Below are 16,993 nucleotides of genomic sequence, written 5' to 3'. Positions count from 1 at the left end.
CCTCTACCATGCAAAACTGAGGGAATTAAACGTGATCTGGAGTATGCCTGAAGTACAGAAGCGGCTCTGAGCCCTTCAAATCAGAGATGTACAGAAGGGCAAACTCAACCCATCCCCAGCAATATGCTGTGTAGAGACTTTGAATACCTGGATCCAACACATGAGAACTGCAGATATTCTGATTTTCTTAGTATCTAAGTTTATCTGGGAAAGCCCCTCCATTGAAATTACATATTTTCCTTTATTATTTATTATTTTTTAATTAATTATGCCAGTAATAGTATTCCAAAGCAGATCTAGTCCCATCTACCTCACTAGAGTACCTGACTGGCAAAACCAAACTGTGTACTCATGGGTAAAACCCAAACACCTTAACATTTCCTTTACAATGAACAGCTGGGTGGCTGCTTATCTCAATCTCCTCACAAGTATACAGTGAGATCTAAAGTTTTCTTTAGCAAGAAATCTTTCCCAACTGTGTCCAGACCTGAAAGACAATGTTTCAACAGCTATTTTTGCACAAGTTCAGAACTCAGCTTTCCAAAAACTAGAAAGATCTGAAAACGTGCAAGAGAAGAAGGAAAAAAAATAAAAAAGAAATGTTTTTCAAACTTCAGGAAAAACAATCTGTTCAATTCTGAGCAAAGGCAATATTTGGGCATATGTTTAAAACACCACAAGATACTGAGTTAAACTGATTATATGTTCACTAGGAAAAAAATCCTTTAGCTAATATATTTTTATTTCTAAAAGTACTTCCTTCATTTTCATTGTGAATATGTGAATCAGTGCACAGCATGCACAAAGTTAATGTCCCATTTTTTCAAATATTTTGAAGTAGCTGATCACTATTACCCAGAAGTGCATCTGTTTCTCCAATATTTGCTCAGGCAGGGGAGAGGAAATACTGTGTCCTCACAGAAAACCACATGAGAATGTACACCATCCAGATCGGGTGCAAGCCAAAGTGTGCTAAAACCATCATTGTGAGTACATTACTTCTATTGAGGTAAAAGCCAGGAACCCCCATCCCTGAACTTCGCCCTCCTCATAATCCCTGCTAAGCCCACACAACATGTCAAGGCAGTTCCTGACAATATATTTGTTGACCTTTATTATGGATGCAACACAATGCAACATTAAAGACTGATAGCTGCAGCACAGGAAAGGCTGGGAGCTGAGGGTGTAGAGGGAGCACAGGTTTGGGAAGGGTAACCCTATACATGTCCCTAGCAATCCTGTCCACCTTTCCCTGAAGTGGTGAAGGGCACATTGGGCCCACCAAGGACTCGGGGTGGCAGCCTGCATCCTGCCACACTGAGGAGTGTGGTCACAGACCAGCAAAGTCCTGCTAAAAATCACAAGAGCATAGAATGGCCTGGGTTGGATGGGACCTTAAAGATCAACTATTTCCAACATCCCTGCCATGGGCAGAAACATCTTTCACTACACCAGGTTTCTCAAAGCCCTCTCCAATCTGGCCTTGAACACTTCCAGGGATGGGTTATTCACAACTTCTCTGGGCAACCTGTTCCAGTGTCTCACCACCCTCACAGTAAAGAATTTCATCCTCATACCAAACTAAATCCACCTTTCTTTCCGTTTGAAGCCATTACCCCTTGTCCTATCACTACATGCCCTTGTAAAAATCCAGATCTCTAGTTCACCCTGCCTGCTACCCTGACCCTCAACACAGCATTTCTGGGTTTCCAGACAAGGGAGTGCTGCGCAGGTTTCTTCGGGCAGCAGTGCCAGCCCTGCCCAGGAAAAGCAGGGAACGCCTGCTTCGGAAACGGCGTCTGCCTGGATGGCATCAATGGCACAGGCACCTGCCAGTGTGAAGAGGGGTTTGTCGGTACAGCCTGTGAAAGCTGCATTGAAGGCAAATACGGCCACAACTGTGATCAAGGTACTGAGCATCCCCAAACCACACAGGCAGCTCTACTAGTCTTGTCACATGTCAAAACCTTCCCCTTACATCTCCTAACCATGTCTATTCTAGATTCTAGAAAGGTACAGCACTTTGGGGGTAATAGGCCAGTCATTAAAACACCATTAACCCTTTTTCTTTCCTCATTTTGGTGTTTTCTCTCTAATTCCTTTTTTGCAGACAGTGCCTCCTACTCTGGTGCACTATAGGCTTAGAACAGCATCCAACAAGAATAATCCCCTTTAGCACTGCTATTCCTCCAATGCTTTTTCATCAAAATACAGTTTCCGTCCCTGTATTTGGGGACAGAGGAAAGATAAGCATAGTGTGAATTTAGATTTATTCTGTAGTTAGAAGCCAAAAAACACAAGACAAAGCATTTCTTGAAATAGCCTAGAGCAGATGCTGCCATCAGCAGATGATATCTGGGCCCTCTCTCCTGCCCTCCCTTCCCCTTGCTGTGCATGCTGGCGCACTGCACAGGGACAGTGGCTTCCTCCCATCTCTCCCCACAGCATGCACTTGTGTCCATGGGAAATGCAGCAGTGGGATCGACGGGGATGGCTCCTGTGAATGTGATGTTGGCTGGAGAGGGGTGATGTGTGAGACTGGTGAGTGTCCCCTCCTTTTTTTTCTGAGGCGAGAAGTGAGCATTTCAGGAAATGACAGAACTACAGCCACGATCAGGTCCCAGTGCACTACCAGATACCCAGTAACTTCCCACGCAGAGTGAAATACGGGTCACACTCCTGTGTTATGCCAATTAATTACTGTATTAATGGCGAGCCAGCTGAGATACTGCTCATGATACTGAAACTCCCTAGTTAGGTACTTCTCTACCTGTGTCACCCTGTATCTGTCCCGAAGAACATCCCATTTATAAAAGCTACATAGGATTACCTAACACATTTTGATCCTCAGATCAAATTTGAGCCTCTCAAGTGCTTCAGTAAGTTGATTTAGCTATACCACACTGTCTATTAAATTATGTTCTTGCTAATGCAATAAAAAAAAATTAGCAAATAAATAATTTTGTGTTGGCTAAATCCATCTCCTATATCCAATCACATTATATTTTAGTTAGACATAATTAAAATGTATTCAATAACTATTTCAGAACTCTATCTATAATAGGATAAAATAAAAAATGCTATAAACACATTAATAATAGCATTCAATATCAGTTTTAAATTTTCCCAAGGAAAAAATTAGTAATGAATAGAATTTTATAAGAGTGTTGCTGTATCTGAGAAAACCTACACCTACATAATTAAACTAATAATATGCAAGATTCACCAGACTAAATACAGATAAATGAAAAGGGGTGAAATATTTTCCTGGCAATATGATGACATGACTCTTACTTGCAATTGAATTTAAGTGGTATCCACTGACCTATACAGACGGAGTCTCTATACAGATGGATTCTCTATAGAGATGGAGTTTCTATACAGACTGAGAGCACAGTTGTCTGGTGCAGAACTCGGACTCCAGCTCCACATGATGGGATCAAAAGACTCTGAGCCTCAAAGGATGTTGACCCAAAAGGTTCTGATCCCTGATTCATTTTTTTTCCACTTGCAGAAATCAAAGACGACGCATGTAACTCTTCATGCCATACCAGTGCTAAGTATGTATGAAATCCACTTATTTAGAGGAGAGGGGAGAAAAAGGGGATCTCTTGCAAGGCAAAAAGCATAGTCCATCTTGCTCATGACTTCCCAGCAGCGTAGGTAACACTCATGTTTTCCGTCACAGAGATAAGGAGCAATGCAAATGTAATGTACACAATGACAAGGCCAAGAAGTTCAAAGTGCTCATGTTAAAAGGGGGGAAAAATGGGATTTTTGGGGTGAGAAAAAAAAAAAGAAAAAGGAGAGGGGAAAAAAAAGCAAGACGTCCTACCATGCAGTATATACAGAAATGGGGCCTGCAGCACTAAAGAGAACAGGAGGCGAGGCCAAGACTAATGGCAAACGTGGGTTTCTGAAGTGACCTTTATCAGCTCCTCCTATTTGCCCCATCCACCACCACACATATCACTGAGAAATGCCATTGGCATTAGGGACTTCACCAAAGAAAACTACATTGGACAAGAAACAGCTCTCCTCTTCACATCAAAATATGCAAACAACAACAACAAAAAAAATGCTCTCACCAGTCCAGCACATCAATATTGGGACACTAACTAGTTTTCAAAGGAGGAAGTGACCCCCACTGAGTACATCTGGCCCCTCATCACTGACCAGACAGCAAGATTTACACTAGCCAGGACATTTAAAAAAATGAGAAAAGATGGCTGGAAAGACTCCTCATTTTCAGCCACAGCTCTTTTGTAGGAGCTGAGAAACCAGAGGGGCAAACCCTTTTTTTCCTGATGCAGGTGATTCTCTCCCCTTTGTGTTAGTGAACAGCAGTTCACAGGAGTGATATTTTAACAGGCTTTTTTTGGAAAACTCCACTCTCAAATTTGCTCATGGGAACCCCACACATTCTGTCATCAGGACCATGTTTCTGACAGAAGCAGACTGCTCTTCTCTTGAGTATTTTTCATCCACTGATGTACACCTGTAGGCACAAGGATAGGTGCAGGCATGGCAGAATTGTGCTGACTGCATTGTGACATTATCCCTGAGCAACACCAGGGAGCAATCCCTGTATTGCACAGGGCTCACAGGGCAATAAGCTCACACTTGCATTCAGAAGGCCAAACTGTCCACAAAAAAAACAAACTTAAACCCAGAGAATTCAGATGTCTGGCTCTTGCCCCTGAACAGCAGGGCTGCTGCATCCCTCCATAAATTTATGCACAGTTTTTGAGGGAGTAGACATGCGAACTCTGGAGTTCTGCATGAGAAAATAGGTCACTTCATGACCAAAGTGTAGAATTTTAATACCTAAAATAAAACATTCAAAATACATTTGAAAAGCTTGGTCCAACTAGGTTCGGTTTTATGGCTATAGTTAAATGCCTTGTTATTTCTATGCAATGTTACCCTCAGAAGAACTCACAGCAGTACGAAAGACTTGACTACCTTTTTTCTTTCCTTTTTTTTCTCTTTTTTAAATGTCATCTCCCTCTTTTTGCTTAATTAGTTGCCTTCTCCTATCAAATGGCACTGCCTATTGCAAGTGTGCAGCTGGGTTTGAGGGGAACGGGACGTTCTGCACAGGCAAGTGGACTTTGTTTATTCCCTTTTGAAAAAAAGAAAAAGAAACAAGTTTGAAGCATTCTCTGGTCACGGTAGAGTTGGTGAGAGATGAGCACTTCCCTATGCACCAGTTAAAAAGCAGGAATTGCTGCCAGTTCACTCAAAACAAGTAACAGCCCAACAGGTGTGGGTTCATAGCAGACAAAGGGCTCAAAATCTCGAAGTTGCAAGGCATTGTGCTAAGGGAGACCAGAGAAAAGGGAACATGCCGTGCACAACCCCAGCCCCATTGTTTGCAGAGTAATGAAACCTGGTTTATGACTTTTACTCCCTTTCCCAACAAAGACCAGCAAAGAGAGGCCAATTCACAGTACAGTAACACTTCCAGCTATTGGAAGCTGTATAGCCCTACCACTTCCTCAGCTTTCTGAACTTGCTCAGATTTCTGATATGGTAAAATCCATTTCTTTAGACCAGAGAGATTCTGAGAGACCCTCAGAAAGGGGCTATAGCAGCTTATCCTAGGTGTTCCTCCAAGAGTCTGGGATATCCAGACTTACAAAGTAGACAGTTTCCAGCTACACTAATTGTAATTAATTTTACAGTTGTGTTTCTTAATCCTTAACTCATTAAAATACTAATGCTTTTGAGAACAGAATCATATTTTTCTCCTTACTCACTGTGGCTGACAGGGTCGTAATCCTTTTCTCTTCTGGCACAGAACAGCCAAATCCATTTTAATCTAGTGGTGGGCAATTCCCCATGTGCAGGAAGAGCTGAGTGACAGAGGTCATCCATAGTGACTCTGCCCTCACCCTTGTTCCCCTATACAGGATTCCTGAGCAAAACTGGTTACAGGAAAAGTCAGCTCCCTAGTGTGGCTGCTAAGGCTGCTGAAACAGCAATTCAGGATCATTTGAGGCAAAAACTGTAGTAATGTTTGGGCTGATTTTATTCACACTTCAGAGAAGGTTCCCTCCCTGGTCTCAGGGTAATCCACACAAATTCATTCTCCAACTCACCCAGAGTTCGAGAAACAGTAGGAGTATCCATCTGAATAACAACCAGGACATTCTGTCACAGGAGGGGCTAGGTGGTATTATACTCTAGACTTCCTGCAAGAGAGAAGGAGTATGATCGGGTGCAGAAAAAGTTGAGCTCAGGGAAAGCTTAAAATTGCCATTTAAACTAGAGAAGAATGCAAAGGTTTCTTTGTTGTTGCTTCATTGAAATGGGTAGAATTGGAATATGGGAAGCTACTGAAAGTCAGTCCTGGATGAATTCTTACCTTCCAAACTAGAAATATCTTCTCAGCTTTCCCTCTTTAAACAATAAAATGTATTAAATATCTGTCACTAGTCAAGTCTGTGGCCTCCTAAATCAGGAAGACTCTGTGTTCTGAAAATGTTAGTTAATCCCTTTAAAACACAGAGACAGATTAACCTGAAAAGCCAGTTAAGCACATTGGTTTAATCTGTGTCATTGTCACTGTTCAGCTATCAATGCCTGTGAGACCAGCCATGGTGGCTGTTCTGCCAAGGCAGAGTGCAGGAGAACAACGCCGGGCAACAGAGTCTGCGTCTGCAACGCTGGGTACACGGGAGACGGAATAGTCTGCATCGGTAAGCGTGTGTGTGTCTCACATATTACACAGAGGAACATCACAGGAGTGAGTTTTCCTGCAGGAGGATGATCCTTCTTCAACTAAGACCCAGAAGTGCAGTTTCCTGACACTCTATAGGCTGATGCCAAAGGCACCTCCATCTGCCACGTGGCTGATACTACTTGGCAAACCACGCAACTACAGCAGTGTGGTGTGACACCAAGCATTAAACGAGATCTACCTCTCAGCAAGGCTAACCCCATCTTCACGAGCTTGATACACTCACACTTCTCTGACCATCACAAACCTTAGGACTTTCAGGCTTTGTTGTACCACATGTCCCCAGGTTTTAGAAATGCTGATGGCAGAGTTTTAGTCTTCACCAAGACAACTAAAGGCTTAGACTGAGGTACTAAGCAGCTAAAGGAATGAATTTTACCGATTCACAGTTGTCCTAAACCTGCATTCCTGTTATGCCTTGCTTAAAAATTCTCCCTTCTTGGGTCTTCAGAAGTCACTCTTTCTTTATTACACTGTTTATGTTTTATAAAGAAATCAACCCTTGTCTGGAGAACAACGGTGGATGTGATAGAAATGCAGAATGCACACAGATTGGACCCAATCAAGTGAGTACTTTGTGAAGAAAAATAAGATTGGCCAAGTCTTACAATTGTGTAAAGAAAGATTTGCCCATCTTAACTTTGTTTTTAAATAGAGAAGTGGATTTCAAAACAAAAATTCTCAAAAGTATATTTTTCTTCAAAAAGGTATTTGAGGGGGAGGGTGGGAAAACTTGAAGAAATTAATTTCAGTAAAAGAAATCAAAAACTGCAGAGGAAGGCAGTGTTTTGCTATCTCAAGTAGCTGTTTTTCTCTTTTGGGAGGTTTTGATGTGAAAACCTGTCAGTTTGAAAGTATTGCCAGATAATGTTTCTTTTATTGTTATAGAAACTCTCCATGGAGAAATTCCATTTTAGACTAGCCCTTCTCCCAGCATAGATCAAACACATCACAAGGAAACAACATGGCTTGATTCATAGTTCTTCCATAGGGGTTGCAGCACTCCTGCATCCAGTCACTCCTCTGCTGTTCTCATTCGCTCCTTTGTTTTGTCCCTTTTGTTTGCAAAATGCCACATACTCTCCAAAGAGAAAGTAACATAAAAGAACAAGGGGACAAAGGAGAAGCAAGTTGGTCAGGGCAAGCAGGTGACAGAGATTAGTGGGTTTATTTCTCTAACAGTTTCAGAAGAAGCTGAACTCCCTGGTTCTAGCACTTCTTGCCGTCTTCCTGTAGTTTCATATTGGCTATTGGCAGGACTGTAATCCTCCAGCGAGTACTGCACAACAGTATTTCTTCAGAAGCAAGGCAGGAAACAGAGACCGGGAGTCAGAGACCACCTCCTGACTTCCAGTTGTTCAGGGACAGAAGGGGCAACAACCCCATTAGCCCTTTTTGCCAGTCCAAGCAAATAACTCTGTGCCTTGACTGTTATTTTTAAGCCAGTACATTTTCTGTGAAAGCACAGATCCGTCTTCCCCACCCCTCTGGACAAGACAGGTGATGGCTACTTTCCCCCATACACTTTTGCTGGGGATAGAAGTAGTAGGTACAACATGTTTGTTTATTCCTCCTTACCCGTGAGGATGTAATTAACATCAGAGAAATAACAACCTCCACTACAAAATCCCAGCACTGCAAAGGTAAACTTGTAGGACAGAAATGTGTCTGCTTTCTCTAGGGCTGTCAGTCACCCAGAAGATACATAAAACACTGTTATTGCATCACCTTACAGTTTTACTTCTGATGCATATTAAATGTAAATCCTAAATTGAGAACCATTAAGTAGTGAATTGGAGAAGATAATTAATTTCTTTGCAGCTATGTTAATTTCTCATTTTTTTGATAACTGCAAGTGCAAAATAGAGTAATCAGGACATAAGTGTCAGATGCATTCCCACTGGGAACATCAGGACACAATTCCAGGTGTGTTTTGAAGATACATTTCATCACAGCAGGGAACGGAAAGAGACGAGTGGGGAACACCAAACTATGCAAATAAAACGAGGGAAACAAATTAAGGGTTAGGCTGTTTTGCCAGCAAGACGATTATGTGGAGATGTCAAAGGGGTCATGTCAAATGACCAGGGCAGCAGAGAGGAAACCAGAAATGGATAGGCAAGGAAAGGACAGATGGAGTCTCTTGAAAATTGTTACTCCCCAGTCTCAGTCTCCAGTTGCTCATGCTGGCCAAGAAACTGCTGCAGGAGAGATGATGTGCTTTCAGCTTAACAAATTGTACAGCATCATCATGGCTAGGCTTCGTGAATGAAGATTTGGGAACAGCACATCATTATTAAATGATCCAGGGAAAAAAAGCAAATTAAATATATGTGTGCCGAAAAAAAATAATAATGAAGCATTTTTCCATGTATGCATGTTTTCTGGTTTTGTTTTGTAGGCAGTATGTAATTGCCTAAAGGGATATTCTGGAGATGGTAAAAGATGCACATATATCAGTCTGTGTTCACAAGTAAGTATCCATTTAAGGTCTCATTATAATCCTTACAATTTTGGGGTTTGTATGCATTTTAACTAAGTCAGGTATGCTAAGAACCAACTTACATTAACTTTGTCAATCTATAAATATTCTTAGTTTGGTACATGCTTTAGTGCTGTTGCTATGACAGAAACTAAATATGCAGAAAGGGCTTTTCTTGGACCACAGCCTGGACGTAATACAAGTGAGGTCCTGGACTCATCATTAAGTCTTAGAAAAACAACTTAAAATCCAATCCAGAGAAACAGACCCTAGTTTGTAGTGGTAAAACTTAAGTCATATCTTTTTTTATTGTTGCTAGAATTCATACAAAAAGCCAAAACTAACTGTTTCCATCCACAACGCACAACCCAGGACATCCCATGACATTCTTCATTCTGTCCCTCACTTGCCACTGCAGGCTGAGAATTAGAGCCAGATTGATTTCGCACAAGCTACCTCACACACTGCAAACCACATATTTGCAAGCAACATGGTTCTCTACACCAGCTGTATTACTCTGCTTCTTGGCAAGCTGTAGCAGGGACATATCCACTCTCCTGTGTACATTAATCCTCTGTGCTTTAAGCACAGCGACAATAATTCTTGCCCTCGCAGCCTGGTCTGTCAGCAGGCTTGATCTAACCTTGAAAGGTTGCAGAGAGGAAAGAGCAAAGGCAAAACCAGAAGCTGGAGGAAGGGGAATTTAGAGTTATGAGCCACTGCTCTCTATGATTTTGTATTCTTTTGCTTTTTCCTATGCCTTGTTCCAGCAGCTCTGCTTCCACTTGACTAATTAAGCCAGGCTAATTATGTATTTGAAAAAAAGATAGTGTTGAGAAGCATCAATGTCAGACCAGAGGCTTATCTGGTTTCATGGTGACCAAAATTCTGTGCAGCAAAGCTTCACAGGTAGCTAAGACACCCAGCAGTCTGTCTAAACCTAGAAAAATACATAGCAAGCCCACCCAAACCTGTTGTTAACAGCCAGCCTGCTCTGTGACCTGTAAAGTCAGGCCCCACTGGTATGCTCCCACTTATGCCCCAATGGAAAGGATCCCTGAGATGACCAGCAACAGAAAGGGCACCATGAAACAAGCACAAAAAAGAAAACGAGAGCTTCTCAATTTTTCCCAATGTGCTCTCAAGTGCAGGATAGGAACTTATTTGCAAGCTGAGGTGCTAACTGGGGAGAATCTGCCTGTGACTGAGCAGAGCTCTGGGCCCCAGCACACTGCTCCTGAATGAGGAACATCTCACTTTAGCACAGAGAGCTTTCTGGAGGCAGGCAGATGGGTGAGATGCATCTGCTGCTCCAAGCCCAAAGTTGCAATGGCAGTGGACCCAAGGGGCAGATAGGGGATGTTTTAGAGTCAAAGACCTGTAGCAGTTCCCTGTTCCAGTTGACCTGGGCCATCAGGCAGACAGGGAACAACAGACAGTCCTGTCCTAATGCTCCTCCATAAATTCAGGCTTCTGGCACTGTTAAAGTGATTTACAGCTGTAAGTAGTTCCCTTTAGTGTAAGTCAATTCTGCTTGGCAGAGCAGCTAAGACTCATACTGAAGATCCAGAACGAGACTTGCATGTAAATATTTTGCATCCTTATAGCATCATGAACTAAAGATATAAGGAGTGAATCAAAACTATATCCTTTGCATAAAATGAGAGTTATTTGTTATAAACTTTAAATGTTCTATAGTGTTTGCAAGAAAGTATGTGTCATCAAGTGCCAGTAAGATGCGATTTCAAAAAGCTGTTGTGATTAAGTCTTTCTAAACTATAAAGTATGTGAATGGGGGAGGAGGAAAGTGCTGAATTAGAACTGTTCTGTGAACCTGGCAATTCTATATTTTAAAATTTGATCTTACCAGAATAATGGAGGCTGCAGTGAATTCGCCATCTGTAATGACACTGAGCTGACAGAAAGGACCTGCACCTGCAAACCTAACTACATTGGGGATGGATTTATGTGCCGAGGCAATATCTTCCAGGTAAAGTGCTGCACTTTGCTCTTACTCTCCTTCAGATAGTTACTTAATACAGTAGTTGAAACATGCCATTTTTTCTTGGACAAATTTGTACCCCAGAATTTGAAATTGTCCCAATCCAAGAAACAAGGAATAGGGACAGGATGCTGCAAGATAACTGCCTAAAACAAACAAACAAACAAAAACCCAAAAACAAATGAACAAAATGAAACATACAAACAAAAAAACCCCAGAAAACAGAAAACCGAACAACAACACAAAAACCCCAAACCCACACAAACAACCAACCAAAAAAAATCCCTGATGATCAATCATTATGACTGCAGTACCAGAGCAGTACTAGGGAGTTTTAGGTTTCAAAGCCTGCTATTTGACAGAGCAAGGTAAGAAAAGAATAGGAGCAATATTTATTCCAAACCAGAAGTTCCCTTTCTTGTCTGAGTAGTGCATTTGTTTTGCACTCCACGGATGTTGCCTCACATATTCAGTACTGTTACAGAGTCTTGTTTTCAATTGCAGGAACTTCTCAGGAACTCCAATACATCTAAGTTTTATTTCCATTTAGAGGTAAGAAAAAGACCCACTCAACTTTCTTTTTTTTTCTTGACTCAAGGGTGTAGAGGGAAGGGGAGCAGGCAAGAACCTGGCGTGTACCAACATCCTTCAACATAATTGGGACTGGATTTGGATCTCCAGTCACTGATACTTGAGATGCTCTAATTTAAACTATTAACTGTCACTAAAATCTAGAGTATTAATGATCAAGACCGAGATCCCAGGGGAATGTAGGGCCTCCAGACCAGACATAAAACAGAAGCTTTTAACCATTCATAGTCTGAAGCAATAAAATACCGTTCATTTACTAACTCTGCATTTCCAAACAGCAGTGTTTTCAGTTGCCTCTCCAAAACATCGCAGGATGCCATGTGTGTTGTGAGAGGGCCAGTGTGCACCACCAGCTCTCATTGCTTTCTGGAGACTGACACCAGCCATTCTGTGTTTACCCCAAGCCTCAGGGCAGCACAGACCTCTATACTGACCTGCTAGCCTAAAGACTTGTATTCCAGCTTCAATTCTGTTATCATGGTAGACAGATGGCTTCCTCTCACTTTAGCAGAGATCTCTTCTTATTTCAGCTTGTCAGTGGTCGTTGCAAAGCGGCTGCAATACCCCAGGTCAATTTGTACCCCTAAGAGTAATTAATCCACTCCTAGGTACAAGCAACCATGTATCAGCTAAATGCATATACACACAAACACGTTATCCACTCTCGCCTTTCCCAAGATGAAAGGGTTTTTTCATCTCTCCCTTGCACAGGAAGGGAAGGGAAGCCCCCTTTGCCCTCCCTGCCTTGTTGTCTGTTGGGAGCTTTACCTCTTCTCCTGTTTGCTATTGTTAAGGAGACAGAGAACTTGGCTTTAAGCTGGAAGAGTAAGATCTTCCATTCTTGTGAGCAGAGGTGACAGATGGGGATAGGAATGAAAGTCCACACAAGAGTGTTTCTCTCACCCTTGTGTTGCAGGGAAGGAAACCCAACACGTTGCAGCACTGGGGCTGCAGGCATCACCTCCCCATGACTGCATGGCACTAGGTGTATTAACTCATTACTGCTTTGTCCTCTTAAATTTGGCAGGCTTTGTCAATCAAAGATATTGCAGGCCCTGGCCCTTTCACTCTGTTTGTACCTCGCACAGACATACTGAACACCGACCCACGAGTAAGTAAAAGGGCCAGATGTTTTTGGTGAGCTGGACATGAGCTTTTGGGGTTCAGAAGCCTTGTTCAACTACTTCTCAACTCCTCCACTTTCCACTGCAGGTCAAGGACTGGATTGCCAAAGGAGTGATGGCTCAAGTCCTTCGGTACCATATGGTGGGTTGTGCCAATCTGTTGTACAACGACCTGACAAGAATCACAAACGTCACCTCTCTCCAAGGTGACCTGATACATATCAGCTACTCTCAGGTAATGGAACAGGAAGAAGAAGGGAAAAGAGTTGTTAAACAGCCTACTCTCATTCAGCTATTTTAAAAAAAACTTGAATGATTCCCTTTCCTTCTCTGGTGCACAAAAATCAATGGCATTCAAATAAGATTGCTTATTCAGTTGAAGTGTTCAGCACTTACCCAGCATGCCAAGAGTGGAGTTATATAACCCTTGCTTTTACACATTATTTTATCCTCAGACTCTGGTTTTACAAGCTTGATGAGAGTTTGAAAAAGCAAAGGGAAATTTATTAAAGCTGAAACTGCTCTTTGCTGCGAAGAAAAGATGGTCTGGAATCATTGTGTCAAAGCAATTCAGCATCAGCCTTATTGTCCCACAAGGTTCCAAAGAAAACATGTTTTCGTTGCCTTTCCAGGACTCACTGGTTTTGAACGACAAAGCTGAAATCATAGTCAGTGATGCTGTTGGTACAAATGGTGTGATCCATGTCATCAACCAAATTCTGGTCCCATCACATATGCAGGATTTTCCCCTCAAGAAGGTATGTACAGCCCATTGCCGTTGTCAACCCGGGGGCTTTTCCACAGTTACTGTTAGACATACAAATCATATAAGTCAGGGAAAAAAAAGTGATACTAAAAAGACCTTATGCAAGCACTGTCTAACACTGCTGCATAAATTAAATGTTTGTTACATTTAAAATTCACCAGAATTACAGACAAAGTAAGAATAGTATAAGAGGAACTTTCGCACAGGACTTTTACAGTGGCTTTGGTTATATAACAAAAAGTGACTTACAGGGAAAAGTAAGCTCATATCTGCTTTCTAAATATCCATATGTTGTAATTTTCAGATAAATTACTCACATTTCATTCTTTGTAGGAAAGCCTTAAAATGGTTGCAGCCAAACATGGATACATCCTGTTCAGCAGTTTGCTAGAGGTAAGGACACCAGAAATGGGAGCTATTGGACAAAGGTTGCAAACAATATTTTTTAAAGACAAAAGCACACACATAGCACATGGCATCACTGGCAGGATGCTGTTCAGAGGAGCCAAAGGTCTCACAACACAGTACACAGCAATCCTGGTCACCATGCAGTTCCTCTCCCACAGAGGTGAGAGGATATCACACAGACTCACAGCCACCTTTCCCCTCTTCGCTCAGCTCTATCCTACTGTATATCAAATTACATGGTCAAGGTTTGACCCAAGTATGACCTCCTGAACCCAAAGCTGGGCCATCAGACTGGTTTTTGGTGGGCAGTCCTGGGTGATGAAGTAGCATTCCTGAGAATTCTGTCATATAACTCGACTTGGGCAGCTCAGTTCAGACACCTGTATTCTAAAGTCATGGTGTTTGCAGGCTGGTGACCAGGCAGCCCACTGGCCATTGTATCCCAGTGATACTAGGCATTCACCCCATAGGGTCAGTGCCATTTTAGATAGGACATTAATCCTCCACCCCAATTTTTGGTATGTTGCAGAAAAACAACCTGCTTGGGCTGATCTCCGACCCTATTCACAAACCCGTCACACTCTTCTGGCCCACAGACACAGCTATCCGTGGGCTCCCACAGGAGCAGCAGGACTTCCTCTTCAAGAAGTCCAACATTGACAAACTGGTGCAGTACCTCAAATTCCACATTGTCCGTGATGCTGCGGTAAGCCCTTGCTTTTTAGGAGCACTGCTGAGGTCAAGATATGCAAGCCCAAACACCTGCATCTCCTCTGCTTCCTTCCCAGGTGTTGGCTTACCAGCTCCCCAGCTCTACCTCACTGAAGACCCTACAAGGCTCCAACCTCAGTGTCAGTTGTGGGGATAATGGGGACATTGTAAGTGTTGACTCTGCCAGCACATTTATCCCTCGCCCTTGCTGCAGAATCCACTCAAGCAGAAAGCACTGTGCCTTTCCACAGCCCCCAAAGAGGGTCAGAAGCACCAAAACTTCATTGGTCATCTCCAGTACATGTCAACGGCCACACCAACAGATTCAGCAAACTAGTTGGTTTGCGGGGCTCTCTGGAGCAGTCATTTGCTCTGATTCTATTTGTTCAAAACAGCTCTCGGCTACCTTGAAACTGAAATACCAGCATATTTTAACTTCTACAATGAAATACCAAGGGAAACCCATTAAGATTAACCTGGCTTTGAACTCCACGAATGCAGCATCTGCATGCAAACTCTAGTTTGTAAGCACCTACAAATTAAGATTGCAGGCATGCACATAGCCTGTTAAACCAGAACAGCATCACATTTTAATTTGCAAATGTAGCAGATCATATCTGACAAGCATCTAAGCCTAAATATGCATAAGGTAAACCTGTGGACATAGGGCTGGCATACTCTGTCCTCTTCAGCAAAGAAAAAAGGTCATAGAATCATAGGATGGTTTGGGTTGGAAGGGACCTTAGAGATCATCTACTTCCAACACTCCTGCCGTGGGTAGGGGGACCTTCCACTAGACCAGGTTGCTCAAAGCTCCATTCAACCTGGCCTTGAATACTTACACAAATGGGACATCCACAGCATCTCTAGTCAACCTGTTCTATTGCCTCATCAACCTCACAGTTAAGAATTTTTCCTCAATAGCTAAATCTAAACCCACCTTCTTTCAATTTGAAGCCATCATTCCTTGTCCTATTACTACATGCCCTTCTAAAAAGCCCCTTTCCAACTCTCTTACAGCCACCGTTTAGGGACTGGAAGGTCTAGGGTCTCCCTGGAGCCTTCTCTTCTTCAGGCTGAAGAGCTTCAAGTCTCAGCCTATCTTTGTAAGAAAGATGCTCCAGCCCTCTAATCATCTTCATTGCCCTCCTCTGGATTTTCTCCAACAGGTCCACATCCTCCCTCTGTTTGGGGGCCCCAGAGCTGGACACAGTACTCCAGACACACATCTCTCATCTATGAGGTTATAGCATCCAGCTATAGGAAGAGAGGTCGCAAAATTAGTTTCAAGCCCCTACAGCCTTCAATGCTACCTACAGTATAGTTTGACACACCAACTTGCACCAAGAACTTTCCTGTAGGGGAAAGATTGTCCTCAACTCCCATTCAGGCTCTGGATTCAGTCTGGCCCCAAGGAAGAGCAGCTCATGACCTCTCATACCCTTCTCTCCCTATCCTGTCTCTTAGGGTGCCCTTTTCCTGAATGACAGACAGTGCAAAATAGTGCAGCGGCAGCTGGAGTTTGATGGGGGCATCGCCTACGGTATCAACTGCCTGCTGATGGAACCCAGCCTGGGGGGACGCTGCGACAGCTTCTTCACTGTGGATTTCATGGTCAGCCCCCTTTTTGGTCTCCCACCCTGATAAAGACATAGCCCAAGGGCCAAACTTCTTCACAGAGACTGGGGTAACGCTGCAGCTCTACAGCGAGTACTCTACAGAGAGTACGTCCCACCACTTCAGACTGGCTTCATGTGGTTAGAGCCGAAATTATGAAGTGCAGCACCACACCTGAGAGATAAACAACAGAAATTCTGCATCCACATTAAGCAACATACAGGACAAGAGGTTTCAGTTAAGACCACATTAGCAAGCCCTGCCCTGTTTTCAATAAGAACAGAATCTTACATGTGCAAGCAAAAATTTGAGCAAGGACAAATCTTTTGATAGTGCTTTTAAATTAGTAGAAGTTCACACTCTGGATTTGTCCATAGAAATTGCATTTACAAAGTTCCCTATCACAAAGGAACAATATTGCTGTCCCAACAGCACAGGGTATGAAGGACACAAGATAAAGAACTGCTTAGTCTGTGTTGGTCTCTGACACTTCTTGCTTTCACAGAAATATTCTTTAACACACCTGAACAGGCACCATTAGAGTGGA

General features: G+C 42.8%; 1 protein-coding gene across 2 annotated transcripts in view; it reads left to right on the top strand.

Annotated features, from left to right (window-relative positions):
- Nucleotides 1-16,993, top strand: part of STAB2 (stabilin 2) — an 84,552-nt gene that overhangs the window by 50,822 nt on the left and 16,737 nt on the right. For both annotated transcript variants that reach the window (XM_027680467.1, XM_027680468.1), the window contains 17 exons: nt 891-986; nt 1,714-1,909; nt 2,446-2,541; nt 3,515-3,560; nt 5,027-5,103; nt 6,579-6,704; nt 7,238-7,311; nt 9,147-9,218; nt 11,098-11,217; nt 11,734-11,781; nt 12,848-12,931; nt 13,033-13,179; nt 13,577-13,702; nt 14,044-14,103; nt 14,648-14,824; nt 14,907-14,996; nt 16,297-16,443. In XM_027680467.1, coding sequence (XP_027536268.1) covers nt 891-986; nt 1,714-1,909; nt 2,446-2,541; nt 3,515-3,560; nt 5,027-5,103; nt 6,579-6,704; nt 7,238-7,311; nt 9,147-9,218; nt 11,098-11,217; nt 11,734-11,781; nt 12,848-12,931; nt 13,033-13,179; nt 13,577-13,702; nt 14,044-14,103; nt 14,648-14,824; nt 14,907-14,996; nt 16,297-16,443 — 1,782 coding nt within the window. The remainder of the gene's footprint in view (nt 1-890; nt 987-1,713; nt 1,910-2,445; nt 2,542-3,514; nt 3,561-5,026; nt 5,104-6,578; nt 6,705-7,237; nt 7,312-9,146; nt 9,219-11,097; nt 11,218-11,733; nt 11,782-12,847; nt 12,932-13,032; nt 13,180-13,576; nt 13,703-14,043; nt 14,104-14,647; nt 14,825-14,906; nt 14,997-16,296; nt 16,444-16,993) is intronic.

This window comes from Neopelma chrysocephalum, unplaced genomic scaffold (assembly GCF_003984885.1).
Source record: "Neopelma chrysocephalum unplaced genomic scaffold, ASM398488v2 Primary Assembly neopelma1_59, whole genome shotgun sequence".
NCBI lineage: Eukaryota > Metazoa > Chordata > Aves > Passeriformes > Pipridae > Neopelma > Neopelma chrysocephalum.
Note: the sequence above shows the minus strand (reverse complement) of the source record. Positions and strands in the feature narration are given on the sequence as shown.